General features: G+C 41.6%; 1 protein-coding gene across 1 annotated transcript in view; it reads right to left on the reverse strand.

Moving 5' to 3' along the window:
* Positions 1 to 1,610: 1,610 nt before the first annotated feature.
* Positions 1,611 to 22,812, reverse strand: part of LOC126485129 (urocanate hydratase-like) — a 390,077-nt gene continuing 368,875 nt past the window's right edge. Inside the window, exon 15 of the mRNA XM_050108773.1 lies at positions 1,611 to 9,408. Within this exon, the coding sequence (XP_049964730.1) occupies positions 9,285 to 9,408 (124 nt within the window). The 3' untranslated portion in view covers positions 1,611 to 9,284. The remainder of the gene's footprint in view (positions 9,409 to 22,812) is intronic.

Below are 22,812 nucleotides of genomic sequence, written 5' to 3' on the forward strand. Positions count from 1 at the left end.
GTGAGCAGCTGAGGAACGAGAGGTCCTTGGTTCAAGTCTTGCCTAAAGTGAAAATTTTAATTTTTTATTTTCAGACAATTATCAAAGTTCAGGCACTCATACAAAATCAACTTCGATCTCCAAAATTCCAGGACATGTTCAGATTTGCTTGGACATATGCAGGATTTGACGGTGTACACACGGAAAAATTTGAAAACGTTAAAAACATATGTTTTGACAGAGCACAGGGAAAACTGAGCGACTGTGAAACTGTTGCATTCATTTGTTGCAGTTTATGTGACAAACTCTTATATTTTCATCACTTTTTTTGGGAGTCATTATCACATCCACAAGAAAACCTAAATCGGGTAAGGTAGAAGAATCTTTTTACCCATTCGCCAAGTGTACAAGTTAGGTGGGTCGACAACATATTCCTGTCATGTGACGCACATGCCGTCACCATTGTCGTATAGAATATATCAGACGTGTTTTCCTGTGGAGGAATCGGTTGACCTATGATCTTGCGATCAAATGTTTTCGGTTCCCATTGGAGGGGCACGTCTTTCCGTCTACTGATCGCACGGTTCTGCGGTGCGGTCGCAAAACACAGACACTAAACGTATTATAGTGGACAGAGACGTCAATGAACGAACGGACAGATCATAACTTTGCGAAAATAAGGAAAATAAAATTTTCACTCGAGGGAAGACTCGAACCAACAACCTTTCGTTCCGCAGCTGCACACGCTAACCACGGGACCACGACGATCCTGAGCTCACACTATCTTTTATGTTGCATATCTTGCAGATGGACTAGTCAGTTTGCAAATTTTGCTTATTTTTTCATAGTTCCATACAACTTCTTCCTGTTTTCTCGAGTGATCTGTGTTCAGTGTTTCAAGGCCTATCCACTGTGCCAACTTATAACTAAATCTGAGGGGGGTGCGATGGGGAGGTTCCCTTGTTAGCAAACAGCTTAGGGCGTCTGTGTAGATAGATCCACACCCGCTGTAGTGCTCGAACATACGTGGACAAAGCTGTACAGACTGCTACGCTGCCATATAGACTATATGGCGGCCATCTCGTTCTGTAGTCACTTTGTGTGGTAGAGTACTCGCTCGTTGCAGTGAGTGAGTGACCTCTTGTACTGGTTTCTCACGCGCTTCAATATCGTTACGAGCTGAAATGCCAGGCACAACGGTCGTTCTGCCCTGTTAGAACTGCGTAGATTACGCTCTTTCATGTCGACAGGTCTCACATTTTCACCCTGCTTAACGGCTATTCTTTGCGATCGGAGTAAAGACCGACCTTTCCGCGCAGACAAGACAGGGTTCCATCTTGCGCGGACTTAATATAAGTGGTACATGCATCTTGTGTTGTTAGCACTGAACTATCGATTTTACACAGCCCATATTTACAAAGTAGTTACCATATTTTGCTGCAGTCTGTTTGTTTGTTATGTTGCCATCAAGATGTCGGGAAGTAGTTTGGGTCCCTGTTTTAGGGCAACGCTGTCACCGTTTTACTAAACTACTTCTTAAATGATGGTAGATTATATTTTCATGGGAAAAAGATTGTTATATTGCTCTGGCTCTCTTGATATGTGAAACTGTTTTCAAGAAAATGCTTAAATATTTTCTTATAAAGACTTTTATTTATTTGTTGTCACCGTTTTCCCCATTCTTAACAAGACTTACAAAATCAACTAGCACTTAATGCTTAGAAATATTTACACAGCAAACTGACAAGGTATTGAATCTACACAAAGTGGAAGTTCAATAACATTTATACTAACGAAGATTGAGCACATCTCATACGAAAGCCGTTTCACATCCCCTCACCATGCATCTGGTATATGAAATATAGTACTTGCCTTAAAATGAAATTGGATCATTTGACTGAATGTACACTTCACTGAGAATAATTGAACATCAGATAAGCTGAATGAGTGGGCAGCAATAAACTGCCATTTCTTCTAGTTAGCGCAACCTACATTTCAAGACAAATATTTGCTTGAATCTACAATGGCTCGAAAGGCTGTGTTTCAAGGGGGTAGAAACTTTTCTCGATAAAACATGTACTTTACCTGTTCACTTTCTGACAGAGTTATGAAAGAAGTCTTCTGATGAAGGTTTTTTTTCCTTTTTTTCCTTTCTTTTTTCAATGTCTGACACGTATTTGTGAGATATCAGGATGTGAGGTTGTTCTTCAGGGTTATATTATGTAAACTGTGGCTGCATCAGCGTAAGTCTCTTAACACCTGGACTCCGTTTATGAGACTTAGAAATGAGACTTTACTGACACGTATAGTCTAATGAAACGCACTGTGGTTTAGGACTTTGCCTTTATAGGTAGCAATGGCGGCAAGCGGCACTATTTCAGTAATAGATACACTTCTGTATTCACATTCGTACTAAGAAGAGCCTTAGAACGAAGGTTAGTGGTACTAAAAGGGGTTTCTAACACGAAAAATATCAGAGATGAAAATCAGTGCTAGGCACGTGAATCACGGTGGAACTATAAGACTGGGGATGGTGTGATAAATCATAAGAAATGGTTCTAATAAGCATGGGAATTAAAAAAAAGGAGCTATCACAAACTAAGCAGACGTAGAAAGGAGGCGAATGCAAACGGAAAACCTACTAGTTTAAAATAATATCGGACATGAACGAAGCACTTCCTTAAACAAATCATTTTTATGAAAATTTCGTATAGATGCGTTAATGGATCAATATGATTGCTGGAAAATAGTAGGCCGAGTACTTTTCAAATGACCATCTACAAATAATCTTAAAACCGTAGAACCGACGAAACATGACTGTATTACAGGGAATGCCCGCGTCTCGTGGTCGTGCGGTAGCGTTCTCGCTTCCCACGCCCGGGTTCCCGGGTTCGATTCCCGGCGGGCTCAGGGATTTTCTCTGCCTCGTGATGGCTGGGTGTTGTGTGCCGTCCTTAGGTTAGTTAGGTTTAAGTAGTTCTAAGTTCTAGGGGACTGATGACCATAGATGTTAAGTCCCATAGTGCTCAGAGCCATATTACAGGGAATAGAGAATGCCAACAGAAGTGTGTGTGGAAAATCAATATGGAACAGTGAACATGCTGACCAGGACTTACATAAGCAGAAACCCTGCCAACGGGGCGGTGTGAGATGTTACACAGATGACAAATTTGCGTGTGTTGTGTATGAGAAAGAGAGAAATATTAGCGATTGGAAGGGAAAAGTGAATACCGTGGGTCGAAGACAATTTAGATGATTGTAGTAAACAGTTACGTCGAGATCTGAAACTGGTAGGCTTATCGTTTTAACGCTTGCGCTGTGGAGTAGTAGGCCTTACGTTACTGAGTCTTAAGAAATGCACATAATTCTCCCTTTATGCTTGAAAGAATCTAACAACTTTAGTTTCCTACCAAAGGCTTATGCAGTATTTCACACGTGTAATAACAGTTAATTTCCATTAATGCTGATTATCTTTTATACCTATTAGTCAATGTAAAAAAGTAACAGTCTTTGAGCAAATAGCATTTATCTGCTAATGTGTTGGAAAGTGTAGTTTTAAATGTGACGAACTTCAACCTAGTTTTTTAAAATGAAAAGGAGAGTCAAGAAAAAACTCACCTATCCCAGATTCAAGTCCTTTCTTGTACTTTAAGAAATAAAATGATTACAGGAGATATTTAAGCATTTATCACAATGAGATAAGTGTTTGAATATACCAGTAAACACAGAGCTGCAGATGAATGATCAATGCTGCCATGTGGCCACATCGAGTGAGAAAGAGGAAGATGCACTTGGAGATCAGCTCGCTTGTATGAAAGTGTGGAAGTGTACAGGAAATGCCATCACAAAGAACTTTTGACCTCAAAGGTTGCAATTGGCAAATATCAAGTTTCCAATAATCTAGCATTACTGCATTTAAAGAATACCTAAATGAAGTGTTGGCACTCTTATCTAAAACACGAGATGTCCGAAACTGACAATGCGGAACCTCCAAACATGTCTGAAATGTGGTTCCTCTGTAAAAGCGGCTGGAAGATAACGGTAACGAAGTTGCGGTCAATCTGTTAATAGATTCAACATGACATCCAAAGCTCCAGGTATTACAGAGGTCTAGATACCACTGTTGTGACAGATCAACATATTAAGTGCATCGTAGAATTTTGTTCATAGCACTGATAAAATTTATTGTGTGATTTGAAATGAAGAAAGTCGAAATTGTCTCTGTTAATAAAAGAGGTATGTTATTTTTTTACACATAATTGCTTTTAGAACTATCAACAATTATGAGACAAGAGGAGTCCGACCAGAGAGGTGGAAGCAGTAGTCATAATGAACGTAACTGATACTATCCTAAATGGTAGGAGATTTGCTATCAGCTGTAATCAAAAAAGCTGACGCCCTTTTGTATAAGCTGTTAGTTCCACAACGGGTAAGCGCATGTCAAATATAAACAAACTTCGTCTTTCTAGAGAGCAGAGTAAATCTGTCAAAGAATCTCTAAAGATATTGGAATCGACGAGGGACAAACGTCGAGAGCGACGCTAAGTCCTTTATCTCACCAACTCGATTACCCAGATATCGAGTAAAATTTACTCAGATACTGCTTGATAACCGCTAGAGCTGCCATTTCTTATCTGCTAAAGCTAACTCGGACTCACGCGATCACTAAAACTGTAAATGTCAGAGACAGAAAGGTGCTTAACTGTCGTTTTTGTAGCTCCATAGTAAATGATACTTAAGAGCTGAATGATATCTTTCATTCAGCAGCTTTGCCAGTGCTGAGAAATAATGAGTAGATAGTATTGTCTGTGAGATCATGAAGATTATATAGTTCGTCGCTTTGGGTTCAAGATGATTTTTATTACGTAGAATTCGGTCTAGTTGGTCGGCTGTGTTAAGCGAACTCTACAGGGAAATAGAGCGTGTTTCAAAAAGATTCATCCGATTTCACAGAACTATAGCTTCTACGTAAATGAAGATACAAGGTTTGAGTCCCGTTAAACCTATTGTATGGAAACTTTATGGTATCTGCATGACTAGGCCAGAAATGGAAGTGATGGGCGTGAGAATTATAGATGTGAGGAAAAAAAAATTGATTGTAAATAAATTTCCGAGAAAGGATTGTGCTTATAGCATGCATGAGGACTCCGTAACTAACACTTCACGAATGCATAGTAATTAAAACGTACAGGACTTTGTATTCCGTAAGTTTCAGTTTGAGCTTTGAGAAGACTGCATAAAAATACATTACAATGTACATCACCAGCTATGGTAGCCAAATTTGGCGAAATTTTGGGTTGTGCGTGGTCTGCTGCCAAACTTACGATGAGTGAGAATCTTCTATGAATGTGAACCAGGTTTGTTTCTCTATAGAAACTTTAAAATAACCACGTAACTGTAAAAATGTGGCGTTTATAACGTGAGCAAAACGCCGACAAAATTATTGCTACCTTGTTTTTAGGATGAAAATCGTCCCAGCACGTGTATATAATCGACTGTAAAACAATAAAAGTATCTAATTTTATATACGAAGTTCTGGTGTACGCCTTAAAATGGCTTCCCGGGAAGTTATTTGCAATCTCGATTTATCCTATCCCTTTCCTTTTCATTCTTATTATGAAAACATTAACTAATACAATATATTGAGCATTATTTTGGTTTATTTGCAGTGTAAGTAACGTAAAAACTGGAAATAAAGAAACATAAAATAGTTTCCCCGTACATACTCGACCCTTTGACCCTCAAATTGCTGTTCTTTAATCTTTCCACTGCGCCAAACACTGCCTAGAAAATACATCAACATAAGCGGTTCAAGCCTCGTCGCCCCCGCGCCAAAATTGCTATTTTTTCTGAACGCTTTGCCATCTGTGGTCCCACGCTCGCCACTTTCATTTTTGGTCTTGCCCTGCATATACCATAAATTTGGACGGAATCGGCGATGACGAACAGGCGCGGTCTTTTGTAGGAGTACACCTTGATGCCAGTTGTAAGCTGGCAGTAGGGGTCTCCCTATGGCAACCAGCATGATCGCTTGTTCATTGCCCAGTATGCACCCAGTCGAGATGACATTTCTCATTCTCCTCTTCAGTCACAACTTTTCATCTAAAGAACGGCGCTGCAGCTCGTACAGAGTAAAGGGTGTATGGATCTCACATTGCAGAATTCGTCCTCAGGGTCGCCTGATCTCACCGTATGTGAGCTTTTTGTGAGGGTTTGTGAAATACTTGTCTACTCTCCCCCTATCAACAGCTGAATTTCGAGGTCGCATTAGCAACAGCACCGAGTGCGTTAACTACAGATTTGCTCGGAAAAGTAAGGGACGAGCTTCACTACCGTCTCTGTGTGTCGTGCGTCCTGGGGAAGTTAATTGAGAGTTTGTGAAAGGGAAATAAAAACTTTGATCCTAAACGTGAAATTAAAAAGTACCCCAAAGTTATAAATTGTTGCAAAATGGTTATTTTGAAAATAAAAACTTTGTAGTACAATGCGTAAGCTGAAATTTACACAGTGTTTCTATCTTCATTGTGTGACATAATTTTTCTGTCGTGTTAATTATAAATTTTCTATTTTTTGTTTAATTAATATCTGTGCTATCTGAAACACGTAAATTTGTGTGTGTGTATGCATGTTTTATACATGTACATTTTCTGTTGTGTGGGTGCTGTGCCCAGGTGCTGGGTAAAATCAGAGGAACGGACAGTTGTAGGAAAGTGGAAGGAGGGAAAGAAAAGAAGACGTTTGGTGTAGCATTTTCTGGACATCGAATGTGTGAAAATAAAGAAAGAGGTGTGTATGGAGGTGGGGTAAAGAAACGTGTGATTCCAAGTGGTTAAAGTTGTCGTGATTCTACAAGAGATATATGAATATACAGAATACGGCGAGAAGTGATTGATTACCAAATAATTCTTAGTGAAAATACGACAAGTCTAGTGGCGTTAAGTGTGTTTTCCTTTTAATAAAGGTACGCGCCCCTACAATTATATAAGGTATTCGTAATTCCTATAACAGGCTTCTGCAGGTTGTTGAGGGGACTTATAAGATAAAGTTTTTATAAGGAACTCAAGTTCGGAACTGTACAGTTTATGAAGAACGGCTCACTTTCAAATTCCCGGCCCCACGGTACTCACAGTAACTGAGAAGAGTCAGTCCCTGTTGTAATTAAGACAAATAACATTTTCGACCGATTGCAACAAGGGATACCTGAAAGTGGTACGTTTGGAACTATGTAGGAGAACTGACTGTGCTGTGCGGTACTCCCGACTTCGGAGATGACGTCATTTGACACGTAGAGGAGAACCCGACGAAGACTACTCGGAACACTGCCCATGCCATGGGTTCCTGTTCATCACATGGGTCAGAGCCCATTGTGTCCGCTATGTTTGTACTATGAAACGAGAGATTTCAAAGTGATTCGATCTTCAGATTTATTTTACATCAACACGGTACATTTCCGGTAATCGATTCTTCTTCGAAACATTGTGTACTATGTCCCGTCTACATCTCCTAGAAGCATCTAACAGAAATTGTGAAACGCCCTATTTATTGGGGGTTGCGATCAAATACTGAAAATAGGCGACTCAAATTCAAAGCATTAGTCCCATCTGGATACTCCTTCATATACGACTCCGAATTTTTATTTGCACTTTTTCAGACAATTTGTTTGATTGAAGCGTTTGTGCCCAAGAGCGTCAACATTCATTTTAGTAAATTCGCGTAAAATTAAGAAAGATCCCGCTCCATCTTAGCAAAATCAGCGAAGCAGAGACAGCAGCATCACTCTCCATCTTCGTATGTCACGAGGTAAGAGAGACTTAGTTGTGTATATATCTGGACATCGAAAAACAATGACAGCAAAAGTGAACAAAATAAAAGCGTCACTTGTTCATAACAAGAAGCAACATACAGTTTATGTGGTAAAAAAAAGTTATTGATTTGGAAGAGAACTCGCAGGTAAAATCAACCGGACAGTTAATATATTTATGGTCTTCTTCTTCTATACTTCTATACGTCAAAAACGCCGGTACGGGACTACATGTCCCACCGCCACACCCTCACCCGCCCCATCACCGTGAGAGGGTGGTACGGGACTACAAGCCCCACCGCCACACCTCCAAAGTGAATTGCAGTGACGCAGTCACTGCCCTGTGGAAATTTACTGACTCACCAACACAGTTAGACCGCAATAGACCGGTGATGCTGTATTAAACATATCACCCCGGACTACAAGTCCATTCAAAAAAAAAAAATTCTATACGTGTGATGTACGAGATGAAATAATCTGGAGCAATGAGCTAAGCTAGTAGAAACTTCATGGCTTGCAAAGCAGTTTACAACAATCAGCGAAGGGTGGAGCAATGAGCTAAGCTAGTAGAAACTTCATGGCTTGCAAAGCAGTTTACAACAATCAGCGAAGCAGTTGGTAGAAACCCCATTCCTTGTTACAGCTAACAGGCTATGAAATAATCTGGAGCAATGTGCTAAGCTGGTAGAAACTTCGTGGCTTGCAAAGCAGTTTAGAACAATCAGCGAAGTAGTTGGTGGAAACCCCATGCTTTGTTACAGCTAACAGGCTAACAACGAGATTAAATATCTTGGATCAAATAGCGAAGTAATTGACACTTCATGCTTTCAAAAAGCTACCAGGTAGTGGAATGTTTGGAACAAGTGGCAAAGTAGTTGACAGAAACTTTATGGCTTGTAAAAGTTGACGTATTAACGACGACTTTAAATATTTTGGAAGAAATAGGATAGTAGCTGGCAGAAGTTTCATGCTTTGTAAAAGCTATCGGGTGGTAACTTGAATCTCAATATTTTGCCACTGACATTAAAGTAAGTACTGGAAGAACAGTACGGGAGTTAAACGAAAAAGTATACTGAGACAGCTGTAATTCATGTAGGAGATACGGTCGTTTGATATCGGATAAATCTCTTTAAAGCCCCTCGATATATGAGACCAGATATTTGAGTCATCGCACCGGAAAGACAAAAGAGCAAACCAAAACTCAGAAGAGAGAATCAGAAGAAAATATGGTAAAATGTGATAAAAATTACTGTTGCACGAACGATCTCACAGCAAGAGAAACCATCACGAGTACAGTATCAAAAAGCTCAGTAACCATACCACAGCGCTGCTGCGAGATAATTCTTCACATACAAACCTATTTCCTCTTTAAATCACAATCGATTAAGAAAGCAATGAAAAATTACACATGTATCAGAGGAATATGAGTGTCACATTTCTGACAATTAGTGAGAGTAAGCATAGAGTGGGCTGAACACCGATGAGGTAGTCCTGGCGGCACAGGTCACTGGAAGAGAGTGTTCAGCAGCTGAGGCGAGGCGTGGTACGGCAGCGTCACCTCCAGACGAGGGTCCGACTTCATGGCCACGCGCGTAGCCTCCAGAGCCAGCTCGTTTCCAGACCAGCACCTGTGGCGAGATTGTACAAGTAACGCACTCCCTCAGCTTCATAACAATTTCATACAAGAGATAGTCAAAGTTTTATTATCACCTCAATAAAAAAAGAAATAAAGTTACGTATCAAATGAAACAAGTTTACGGTCAACAGTCACTGCTTATTTATATCCACAAAGCGTTTCAAAGATTTAAATCTCCATAATCAGGTGGATTTATATATGTTAATACGACGTGTGTGTTTTGTTAAGATTTTGGGGTAACCTGTGGCATTGTGTAGTAGAGAAACAAAACACTGTTTCGGGTCACGGTTTTGGGGAGGTTTTTGGCTAAAAACTAAACGTAAATGTGAACGCGAAAATGAAACAACTGAGACAGAATACCTCCAGTGGTCACAGACTTCTTTCTCTGTCCTGATGCAACATACATACACTGTTACATTTTGTAAACAAAGATGGTGTCTGGAAACTTCCAGGTGCAAAGGATATGGAGCGAAAACAGAAACATTATTTCGAAGTACAAATAACGCAGCATTGTTATTTCGGAGGATGTTTTAAAGCATTGTGGAGGTCTCTGTTTGATGTGATGAATACATACGTTAGCGTAAATGTTTCAAGAGTTATACGAGTCCTTTTCTGTCGATTTTATATCCTTAACTTTTGTACTCATTCATGTAATCAGATGACATGTTACAATCTTAAGTGGAATAATTATGTCGCCAACAGTGATAAAATTATAGAATCTTAAGCATAGCTGCAGCAGCAACGATACAAATGTAATTGTTGTTGTTGTGGTCTTCAGTCCTGAGACTGGTTTGATGCAGCTCTCCATGCTACTCTATCCTGTGCAAGCTTCTTCATCTCCCAGTACCTACTGCAACCTACATCCTTCTGAATCTGCTTAGTGTATTCATCTCTTGGTCTCCCTCTACGATTTTTACCCTCCACGCTGCCCTCCAATACTAAATTGGTGATCCCTTGATGCCTCAGAACATGTCCTACCAACCGATCCCTTCTTCTGGTCAAGTTGCGCCACAAACTTCTCTTCTCCCCAATCCTGTTCAATACTTCCTCATTAGTTATGTGATCTACCCATCTAATCTTCAGCATTCTTCTGTAGCACCACATTTCGAAAGCTTCTATTCTCTTCTTGTTCAAACTATTTATCGTCCATGTTTCACTTCCATACATGGCTACACTCCATACGAATACTTTCAGAAATGACTTCCTGACACTTAAATCAATACTGGATGTTAACAAATTTCTCTTCTTCAGAAACGCTTTCCTTGCCATTGCCAGCCTACATTTTATATCCTCTCTACTTCGACCATCATCAGTTATTTTGCTCCCCAAATAGCAAAACTCCTTTACTACTTTAAGTGTCTCATTTCCTAATCTAATTCCCTCAGCATCACCCGACTTAATTAGACTACATTCCATTATCCTTGTTTTGCTTTTGTTGATGTTCATCTTATATCCTCCTTTCAAGACACTGTCCATTCCATTCAACTGCTCTTCCAAGTCCTTTGCTGTCTCTGACAGAATTACAATGTCATCGGCGAACCTCAAAGTTTTTATTTCTTCTCCATGAATTTTAATACCTACTCCGAATTTTTCTTTTGTTTCCTTTACTGCTTGTTCAATATACAGATTGAACAACATCGGGGAGAGGCTACAACCCTGTCTTACTCCCTTCCCAACCACTGCTTCCCTTTCATGTCCCTCGACTCTTATAACTGCCATCTGGTTTCTGTACAAATTGTAAATAGCCTTTCGCTCCCTGTATTTTACCCCTGCCACCTTTAGAATTTGAAAGAGAGTATTCCAGTCAACATTGTCAAAAGCTTTCTCTAAGTCTACAAATGCTAGAAACGTAGGTTTGCCTTTCCTTAATCTTTCTTCTAAGATAAGTCGTAAGGTCAGTATTGCCTCACGTGTTCCAGTGTTTCTACGGAATCCAAACTGATCTTCCCCGAGGTTGGCTTCTACTAGTTTTTCCATTCGTCTGTAAAGAATTCGTGTTAGTATTTTGCAGCTGTGACTTATTAAGCTGATAGTTCGGTAATTTTCACATCTGTCAACACCTGCTTTCTTTGGGATTGGAATTATTATATTCTTCTTGAAGTCTGAGGGTATTTCGCCTGTTTCATACATCTTGCTCACCAGATGGTAGAGTTTTGTCAGGACTGGCTCTCCCACGGCCGTCAGTAGTTCCAATGGAATATTGTCTACTCCGGGGGCCTTGTTTCGACTCAGGTCTTTCAGTGCTCCGTCAAACTCTTCACGCAGTATCATATCTCCCATTTCATCTTCATCTACATCCTCTTCCATTTCCATAATATTGTCCTCAAGTACATCGCCCTTGTATAGACCCTCTATATACTCCTTCCACCTTTCTGCTTTCCCTTCTTTGCTTAGAACTGGGTTTCCATCTGAGCTCTTGATATTCATACAAGTCGTTCTCTTATCTCCAAAGGTCTCTTTAATTTTCCTATAGGCGGTATCTATCTTACCCCTAGTGAGATAGGCCTCTACATCCTTACATTTGTCCTCTAGCCATCCCTGCTTAGCCATTTTGCACTTCCTGTCGATCTCATTTTTGAGACGTTTGTATTCCTTTTTGCCTGTTTCACTTACTGCATTTTTATATTTTCTCCTTTCATCAAGTAAATTCAATATTTCTTCTGTTACCCAAGGATTTCTACTAGCCCTCGTCTTTTTACCTACTTGATCCTCTGCTGCCTTCACTACTTCATCCCTCAAAGCTACCCATTCTTCTTCTACTGTATTTATTTCCCCCATCCCTGTCAATTGCTCCCTTATGCTCTCCCTGAATCTCTGTACAACCTCTGGTTCTTTTAGTTTATCCAGGTCCCATCTCCTTAAATTCCCACCTTTTTGCAGTCTCTTCAGTTTTAATCTACAGGTCATAACCAATAGATTGTGGTCAGAGTCCACATCTGCGCCTGGAAATGTCTTACAATTTAAAACCTGGTTCCTAAATCTCTGTCTTACCATTACATAATCTATCTGATACCTTTTAGTATCTCCTGGGTTCTTCCATGTATACAACCTTCTTTCATGATTCTTAAACCAAGTGTTAGTTATGATTATGTTGTGCTCTGTGCAAAATTCGACCAGGCGGCCTCCTCTTTCATTTCTGTCCCCCAATCCATATTCACCTACTATGTTTCCTTCTCTCCCATTTCCTACACTCGAATTCCAGTCACCCATGACTATTAAATTTTCGTCTCCCTTCACAATCTGAATAATTTCTTTTATTTCATCATACATTTCTTCAATTTCTTCGTCATCTGCAGAGCTAGTTGGCATATAAACTTGTACTACTGTAGTAGGCGTGGGCTTCGTATCTATCTTGGCCACAATAATGCGTTCACTATGCTGTTTGTAGTAGCTTACCCGCATTCCTATTTTCCTATTCATTATTAAACCTACTCCTGCATTACCCCTATTTGATTTTGTGTTTATAACCCTGTAGTCACCTGACCAGAAGTCTTGTTCCTCCTGCCACCGAACTTCACTAATTCCCACTATATCTAACTTCAACCTATCCATTTCCCTTTTTAAATTTTCTAACCTACCTGCCCGATTAAGGGATCTGACATTCCATGCTCCGATCCGTAGAACGCCAGTTTTCTTTTTCCTGATAACGACATCCTCTTGAGTAGTCCCCGCCCGGAGATCCGAATGGGGGACTATTTTACCTCCGGAATATTTTACCCAAGAGGACGCCATCATCATGTAATCATACAGTAAAGCTGCATGCCCTCGGGAAAAATTACGGCTGTAGTTTCCCCTTGCTTTCAGCCGTTCGCAGTACCAGCACAGCAAGGCCGTTTTGGTTAGTGTTACAAGGCCAGATCAGTCAATCATCCAGACTGTTGCCCTTGCAACTACTGAAAAGGCTGCTGCCCCTCTTCAGGAACCACACGTTTGTCTGGCCTCTCAACAGATACCCCTCCGTTGTGGTTGCACCTACGGTACGGCTATCTGTATCGCTGAGGCACGCAAGCCTCCCCACCAACGGCAAGGTCCATGGTTCATGGGGGGACAAATGTAATATATGGAATGAAAACAGCCACCAGTTGCGGAAGGTAGTAGTCAAAAGCTATTGACACAGCTATCAGCCCATATAAAAGAGGCTTCCTCTGCCGGCCGGAGTGGCCGTGCGGTTCTAGGCGCTACAGTCTGGATCCGAGCGACCGCTACGGTCGCAGGCTCGAATCCTGCCTCGGGCATGGATGTGTGTGATGTCCTTAGGTTAGTTAGGTTTAATTAGTTCTTAGTTCTAGGCGACTGATGACCTCAGAAGTTAAGTCGCATAGTGCTCAGAGCCATTTGAACCATTTTTTTGAATGAGGCTTCTTAAAAGCAGCCGCTTGCATGACAAAGCCAGACGGCTGTTTTTACGATTGTCAGTTTTAATTGTGACTAAGGCTATTGGCGGCACATCATGGTCAGCACGTAAAACGTCACGAGACTTCTGAAAAATCCCCATTTATATGGACTGAAACGGGATCAAGAGTTTTTGAATATTACCTTCTGTAACTGGTGATTGTTTTTATTCCATATATTAGATGAAATTGTACTTAAATAACCGTTTTGGTTAGGATCCAGAGATTGAAACGTGTTGTGGATATAAAGAAACAGTGACTGGTTACAATAAAATTGTTGTTTCATCCGATATCAATAACATTCACGATACAGCCTATCTTAAAATGTTCGCATTTAAAGCTACGTGATCAAACGCAATAGACAACATGCATGTTGGACGTGAACGGAAACATATCGGAGAGGTACGAGGTAAGGACGGGAGCGCGGCAAGGGTATTCTCTCTCCTCGTCCTGTTTAATGAGATACAAGGAAGCGCACTAACAAAAGTAACAAGCCTAGAGTCAGGAATTCTACCGGGTAGAAGAATCAATACACGGGAATATTAGGATGATTTAGTTTTAACAGCACAGAATGAGCACGACCACGCTCAGGGAATAAGAGTGTTAATGAAACAGGCAATGAGAGGAGGAGTGAAGATGCATCTGGATTAGACCAAATAGCTCATAGCGAGCAGAGAGAACGATGACAGATGCTTAGAAGCGGATGGTAACACGAAATGATAGTTAATCTAAACCCCCAGCTGCCAACAGATGTTGTCGATATACCTCTTCTCTTACGAGAATCGTCACCTAAGTGGGCGCGAGTAATGAGTGAATGAGCAAATACCCTTTAGAAACATTACGAATGTAGGTTGTGGGCAGTTGGGAATGTGGGTCTCACGGGAAGCGTGCAAGGGATAAGTCCCTGCAGTCGCGCTATCCTCTGTGCCCTCGGAGGCTCAGATGGATAGAGCGTCTGCCAGGTAAGCAGGAGATCCCGGGTTCGAGTCCCGATCGGGGCACACATTTTCGGCTGTCCCCATTGAGGTATATCAACAACACCTGTTGGCAGCTGAGGCTTTCGATTAATTATCATTTCCTTCTAGAGAAGCTGCATGGTCATCATTGGTATCTGTTCTTTCGGAACAATTACTATTCTTCACAACGGATGGTAAAACTTTTGAAAGGGTAATAGAGTTCAAATTTCTTGGGGAAAGGAATGAGATAGATCAAGAAATAATGGTAAGAGCTCAGGCAGGAAACAGGTCAAGATTTGCTCTCGGAAAGCTGCTCAAGGCCCTGCTTCTATCCAGAGTCACGAAGATTAGCAATATTGAGAATATTCAGCCCAATTGTCAAGCGTGTGTTTATTGTCGCCAACATGTTTTGGGACAACGTTATCCGATTTTCAAGTGCTTAAAATTTTTTTTACGCCATTAGGCTTCGTCACAACTTAAAAATAAGCTGAACTTGACAATGCACGTTTGCAGCTTGTTTTTAAGATGTGGCAAGGCCTAATGGCATAAAATTAATTTTAAGCACTTGAAAATGGGATAACGTTGTCCCGAAACATATTGTGACAATAATCACATGATTGACAGCTGGGCTGAATATCCTCAATATTGCTTGAATAACAGTTGCATGATGGCTTCACATCAGTTACAACGAAGATTTGGACTTAACAGGACTTTAACACAGCCCATGCTTCTATACGGAGAGGAGACCTGGCCTCTGATCCAAAAGATAGAACGAAAACTCCTGAGATTTGAGAATGCTGTTCTGAGACAGATTTTTAGACCTGTGCAGGATAGTGATGACTAAAAGAAAAGGAAATACAGCAATCTGCAGGAGTTGTGCAGTCGCTGGACGTGATGGCTGAAATGGCATGGGCATCTAATGCATATAGAAGGCCAGATCACCAAGCAGGTGGTGGCAGAAGGCTTCAGACGTAGCAGGCAGAGGGGAGGAACACGGCTGAGATGGACTGACGGGACCAGGGAAGGCACGAGTACGATGGGACTGGTTGGAGAAGAATACACGGACCGAAGAATATGGAGGAGGCTGACTGGCGAGGTCAAAGTTCGACTGTGATTTGTGTGGCCAACGTAGTAAGTAAATAAGCAACTTTTTGTTTGTATGGAGATGTACGCCTGCAATCCTTGTACAAATTGAAATCCCTCTCGACATTACCTCAGCACTCCGCTTTTGTTTCAACTTGTTTTGTCTTTTTGTTTTGTTTCGATTTTAAGAATGGATTTGCTGATTATAAAAGAAAGGTGTACTATTTACAACTAACTAAGCGGTAATTGTATTCATTGAACTGATTTGTGCAGGACGCTGTTGATTTCATGCAACAAATAATTCGTATTATAAGCGTTCAGATGCGGCAAACTTTCTCTTTCAGTGTCTCATTTCACAATCTAATTCCCTGAACATTGTCTGATATAATTCGACTGCATTTCATTAACTTGTTTTAATTTTTCAAATATTCTTCTTACAACCCCATTCCGTTAAACTGCTCTTCTAGGTCTGACGCAATTGCAATGTCATCGGCAAACCTCAAGTTTTTATTTGCTCTTCACTATCTTTCACTCCCTTTCCAGATTTTGCATTGGTTTCATTTACTGCATGCTCAAAGTGCAGATTCAGTTATATCGGGGATAGTCTACAATCGTATCTCATTGTCTTCTCATCTACTGATTCCCTTTTTATGTCCTTCGACCCTCAGTACTGCAGTCTGGTTTCTGTACAAGTTATACTAAATAGTCCCGTAATGAGTTTGATAACTGTCAGGGATGATGGAGAAGTGGAAATGTATCCATCTGAGCTGACGGAACCTAGTCCGGAAACGACAGAGTTGAAAGTTACAAGCAAAAATCGTCCTGATGCCTTCGACAGTGGAGTACATGTACCGGTGCGTTATTGGTAATATTGTAGGGTTCACAACTTTCAGAGGCGGTAGTGCGGAGCAAAACAAGAAAAAAATGCCCTTTAAACATGGACCCTAAAGTACATACCTTAAGAATTGTGAGCACTTGTTCATCTTCGCTATTATGGAACACATGCCTTCTATTGAAAAAGTGCCCATAGGTCTTAAGATATGCATTATGGAGTCCATATTTTTTTCTTGTATTGGTCCATGCTACCTCCTGCAAAAATATGGAAACCCACGAGCTTACAATAAACGAGATATGTTTCACAGTATCAAGGACGAACGAGTGTCATAGCTCACAAGGTACGCACTTTAGAGCCCATGTTTATTGAACATTTTTTCTTTTTTTTTTTTTTTTTGTCCATACTACCACTTTTGAAAGTTGCCTATCCTACTTTGAGCCCATATTTACTAGAATTTTTTTTTTTTTTGGTCCATACTACCATCTCTGAAAGTTGCCTGTCCTACAATTTTATCAACAACAGTACCGGTACACGTGTTCCACTGGCAGAGTGTCAGAACGATTTTCGGTTATGAATCTCTACTCGGTCGTTTCCAGAGCAGGGTCCCTTACCTTAAATTAATACTCTTAGCCTTCTCTATCGTCCCTGAAAGTTTGTATTGTAACATCAGTACGGAATCACCCAGTAGATAACCTTACGCTCCCAGTATTTTGTCCCTGTTACTTATAAAAATTTAATTCCAGCCAATATTATCAAAAGCTTTGTTTGAATCTACAAATACTATAAACGGAGGTATGACTTTCCTCAGTCTGTCGTCTAAGATAGGTCGTGGATCAGTATGGCCTCGCGAGTTGCTACATTTCTCTATCTCGTACTTGTTAAAGGAACCGTGACCTTGTCGATAGGAGCGAATCAGCCGTTTTTAAGACAACGCAGGCGTTTACCGCAGTTTGCAAGTTTTGCCGCTGGGACATCTGCTACGAAACAGCCTTCGCTGCGTGCCTTACGCATTTGTGGCGCCGCGCGTTGCGTATAAGGTTCCGGACCTCCCTCCGGATGGACCGATCCAGCGCAACAGCGCCTGCTTCTGACGCGCACAACCCATCAATCTCGCCGCGGAACGTACAGCGCAGGTCACCCCGTCCCCTCAGCCTGCCCCCGACTATGCAATTAACATCCCAGTCCCTTGCCGAAGCGCCCGCTGCCACGCGAGAAAACACACACACACCGGCGTGTCTACCAGACACAGCGCAAAGCGTTGTTCCGCCTACAGCTTTCTGTTTGCGGGCTTGTCAAACATGTGGAATGCGCGCTATGTCTGTTTACGTAACTGAAACGCGTTCTGTCTGCGGAATTTCCACTAAGCACAACAGGAATTTCAGACTCAGTTTCCGATTTCGGTACGAAATGGCAGCGATTGTGTGGTTTGCTTTGTCCGTCAAACGTCTGCCCGACACCACATAAACGATTTTGCTCCGGGGGATTTCAGGCGAATTCCTCACGTAACAAGTTTCTTGCGGTAGCCATTTTTCGCAGCTGCTGTATATAAATTGTAATAGATAGCAAGAAAACTCCTTTTGAATGTTACACATGAATTTTTATTTATACACGCATATGCGTTTTGCCTGTTTACAAGATGTCCTCACTAGAGTATTAGATGATTTTTTGTTTTCTCACAAATGTCTCTGTGCACTCTAAAAAGCTAATTTTATTAATGTCCAGCACTACCAACTGAAGAGTGTTTTATGATTTAACGTTGACCTTTATAAATTGTAAGAATGTCCACCTTTTATAGATGTGACCAAAACTAATGAAAGCCATCTCTCGTTTAGCACTAGTATCTTAGTAAAATTTTATGAGCCGACTTAACTGTTGACGGCTACTTGGGCAAAGCTAGGCTTTATTGATAGTGACACTGAACATTTTCGACAAGTGCTAAGCTTTGCTGACTGAACTATTTTTTTTAAAATTAAATTTCAATTTTTCATCTTTTCCAGTCTGATAACACCTAACAAGCACACTTCTCATTCTTAGGTTCCTTTAAATTTAATTATAAATATGATGGTGGCAGTAACCAAAACGACGTTATAAATAAATAAATATATTAAATGACATGACGGTTTTATTTTGAAAGCATTCATAATGATCACATATTTATTCAGGAAAGTTATTCCCTTTATTAATGTAAGATGTCGATTGACGAAAATTAAGTTAAATGAAGAAATTTTAACTAACAAAGCATTCATATGAAATTACTATTTCGCATCGGAAAACTTCCTACCATATACTGCGTAGGACTGTGAGGAATCTCTCCATTAGTAACAGAACATCGATTTATCTTTTTTCGTTGTGCCCACTTAAGGAACGGGTTTAAACTTAGAACTTGGCTTGATGGTTGTTGCCCTCTCATCCCGCAAAATCTCTATACCAATTCATTATGTTTTTTTCTTTTTTCTGTTCTTATAACAATTGCCAGTCTTTTTTTAAAACTCCGGGAATTTGTGCTTTGTTACTAGTGTTATAAATGCTAACTTTTTTTATGATTCCTTCAGTGATTATTATGTCTTCTAATTTCCGGAATGGAGTACTGTCGGGACTTCTTGTGTGACATTGCGATGCCTATAAGGGATTCGGAGTAGAGTGCTGATATAAAGGCGAAGGCTTTCACGGCTGGAGTCAATCTCCGGCTGTACTGCCGCGCCACTTTCCAAGGTGCGTAAAATTCTAAAATAATAAAATAACCTGTTTCGGGAGTGTTGCAGCATTGAGGAAGGCCGCTGTAACACGGTCGAAACATCGGATATTTTAATATTTTAAATATCTTAGGAGATGACCCGCCTGTACGCGACGAAGAATTGTGGTTAAAGATTGGTCTTAGTTGCTAGCTTTTCTAAGGTTACGTTCCTGTGTGAATTGTTTGCAACAGTTTTGCCTGCTATTGCATCAAAGTTAAGCCACCGATTTTTAAAATCTGTGACCAAGTGAAGTAGACGAGAGAGAGAGAGAGAGAGAGAGAGAGAGAGAGAAAGAAAGAAAGAGAGTGCCAGTTGTCCACCAGATTGAGAGTAACTGCCCGCAGCTCGTGGTCTTGCGGTAGCGTTCTCGCTTCCCGCGCACGGGGTCCCGGGTTCGATTCCCGACGGGATCAGGGATTTTCTCTGCCTCGTGATGACTGGGTGTTGTGTGTCTTTCATCATCATTGACTCGCAAGTGGCCGAAGTGGCGTCAGCTATAAAAAGGACTTGCAATACGGCGGCCGAACGACCCGCATTGGCCTCCCGGCCAACAATGCCATACGATCGTTTCATTTCATTTTTCAGTGTAACTTATAAGGGGCGTTCAAAAAGAAACGAGCCGGAGGTATAATTACAGAAACCAGTGCCTGTATGTTAGAAATATTGACCCTGGCTGTTGAGAGACTTGTCCCACTTGACAGAAGGCGGCGAATGGCTGTATCATAAAATTCCGCCCGTGCAGTTGGACGACATCGTCCGAGTTGAATCGTTTGCCGCTCAGAGCCTTTTTAAGGGGACCAAAAATGGCGTAATCACAGTGATAGAGGTCCGGACTGTATGGAGGGTGGCCAATAACCTCCCATTTGAATTTCTGCAGACGTGCCGCGACTGTGTCGGCCGTATGAGGCTTTGCATTGTCGTGGAGCTGAATGACTCCACGGATGAGATTACCTGGCCGTTTTGACTAGATCGCTTGGCGAAGGATGGCCAGGTTTGCGAGTAACGCAGGACATTCACGGTTGTCCCGTGCTGCAGGAAATGATCAGAAGGGGGCCATCTTGGTCAAAGAGGAACGTTAGCGTAACCTGCAACTGGCAGCGCTGGACGATTGATGCGTGCTGCTTCTAGCTCTGTATAGTCACGTGACGTGCACGCCTGCCCTCTAGCGACGGGCTGTGAAATTCCACGCTCTGTTCGGAACCACACCTCGTCACACACGCTACGATATCACTCCTGCCACTCGAATTTGCACATTCCAGACTCCGGCTCGTTTCTTTTTGAACGCCCCCTATATTTTCACGGTACGTCGTCAGCTGTACGTTAACATCACAATCTGTAAACGAAAACCGCGTTGATCATGATTTCTTCCGTCCACATACATCTCGCGAGAAGATCACGAAAATAATACTGGAATGACTCGAGAACACACACAAGCTTACTAACAACAGTCCTTACTCCCACGTACCCTTCGCAGTTGGAACGGGAAAAGGCTGTAAGTGACCGTCGTAGATGAACTACCTTCGGCACACGCAGCTAGTGGAATACACATGTAATTATAGATTAATCGTTCCTAAATGCAACCAGAAAGATAATTATGCTAAATGCAACCAGAAAGATAATTATGATTATTTTTAAATAGTACACCTCTGAAGCGTTAACCAGTAGATGTTACTTTCGCAACTAATAACAGTGACTGATCTTGCAATTGAATAAAACAGTTATAGAAGTACGACTGAGTTTAAAAGTGCTGCCTCTCGAGTCATCGACCTTACTCTGTTACGCACAGAAACAGAATACCCACGCTAAATCTTCATGTTTTAGCTAGGACGTTTTGTGTCAGAGACAACCCGGGTACGACCAAGGCTTCTGGAACGTTTATATTGGTTTTAAGGCAAATCTTGGAACCGGAATTCTGGTTCTAATGGCTCTGAGCACTATGGGACTCAACTGCTGTGGTCATCAGTCCCCTAGCACTTAGAACTACTTAAACCTAACTAACCTAAGGACATCACATACATCCATGCCCGAGGCAGGATTGGAACCTGCGACCGTAGCAGTCGCACGGTTCCGGACTGCGCGCCTAGAACCGCGAGACCACCGCGGCCGTCGAACCGGAATTCTCTTTCCAAATATTACGAACTGGAAAAATACTGCATCCCGTGCCTGGATTTGGGTGGAAAAGAAATAGAGTGCTCTACGACGACTCACTCTGCCAACACGAATGGAGGGAATGAAATATGAAAGAAAAAAATACAAATGAAGTACAATTTACCATTGATTTATTCATAATTTTCTTATTTACTAATTCTGTGTAATAATGCGACTGACACACAACTCAAAACAACTGACATTACAGAATATGAAGTGTAAATAATATGTGTTATTGCTTCTCCAGCCAGAATAAGTTGCTTCATGGAACGCATGTTTCCGTAACTACTGTACACCAGTACGTGGCAGACAGCCGTTATATTGTTGGTTGATGAACTGCCTGTTGGCTTCTGTCTCGGGTTCCTCGGCCGATGTTTGTTTGATAATTTTTCTGACGTTTCGCCAGCACGAGTGGCTGGCAATATCACTCTCCATTGCTGGTGGTGGACTGGAGTCGAGCTCGCAGCCGCGGATTATATGTACCTGGCGCATCAACATGCAAGGGCTCGACGCCAGGTACATATAATCTGAGGCCGCAAGATAGACTCCAGTTCACCACCAGCAATGGAGAGAAGCTTTCACAATACCAGCCACTCGTGCTGGCGAAACGTAAGAAAAATTATCAAACAAACGTCGGCCGAAGAATCCGAGGCAGGAGCCAGCAGGTAGCTGGTCGTAGGTTGTGTTCCAAAAATGAACTGCGTACAGACAAAATTGATGACACTTTCTGCAGGACCCGACCATTTTGCTGGACAATGCTCAAGCACGTACAGTGCAAGCTGTTACTGATTTGTTTGACTGATGGGGCTGCTAAGTGCTATACCACCAAATGCTCTCCCCTGACTTAAGCCCTCTTGAGTTCAACTCGATTTCTAAACTGAAGGAAACACTTCACGGCATTCGCTTCAGAAATGCTACAAATTCGTCGGGCAATAGACCGCGCCGCTCGAACTGTCAACACAACTGGTACTGCTAAGAGTATCCTACGACTTCCACATCGCTGGAAACGAGCTATACTCAATGCTGGTGACTACTCTGAAGGTCAGTAATACTTTGAAACACGTATCTATTTTGTACGAGCTGTAAATAAACAGTTGCCGCTATTAAAGTTCCAACTCTTGTACACTGCCGGGAAAATTTAGTACACCTGGGAAACCGATGTTGATTTTGATCCGATGACGGCATATGCCACATTGTGGATAGCAGTGGTACTGATAAATGTTTCAACATTGTCCGCCAACAGATGGC

This window comes from Schistocerca serialis, chromosome 6 (genome assembly GCF_023864345.2).
Source record: "Schistocerca serialis cubense isolate TAMUIC-IGC-003099 chromosome 6, iqSchSeri2.2, whole genome shotgun sequence".
Classification (NCBI taxonomy): domain Eukaryota; kingdom Metazoa; phylum Arthropoda; class Insecta; order Orthoptera; family Acrididae; genus Schistocerca; species Schistocerca serialis.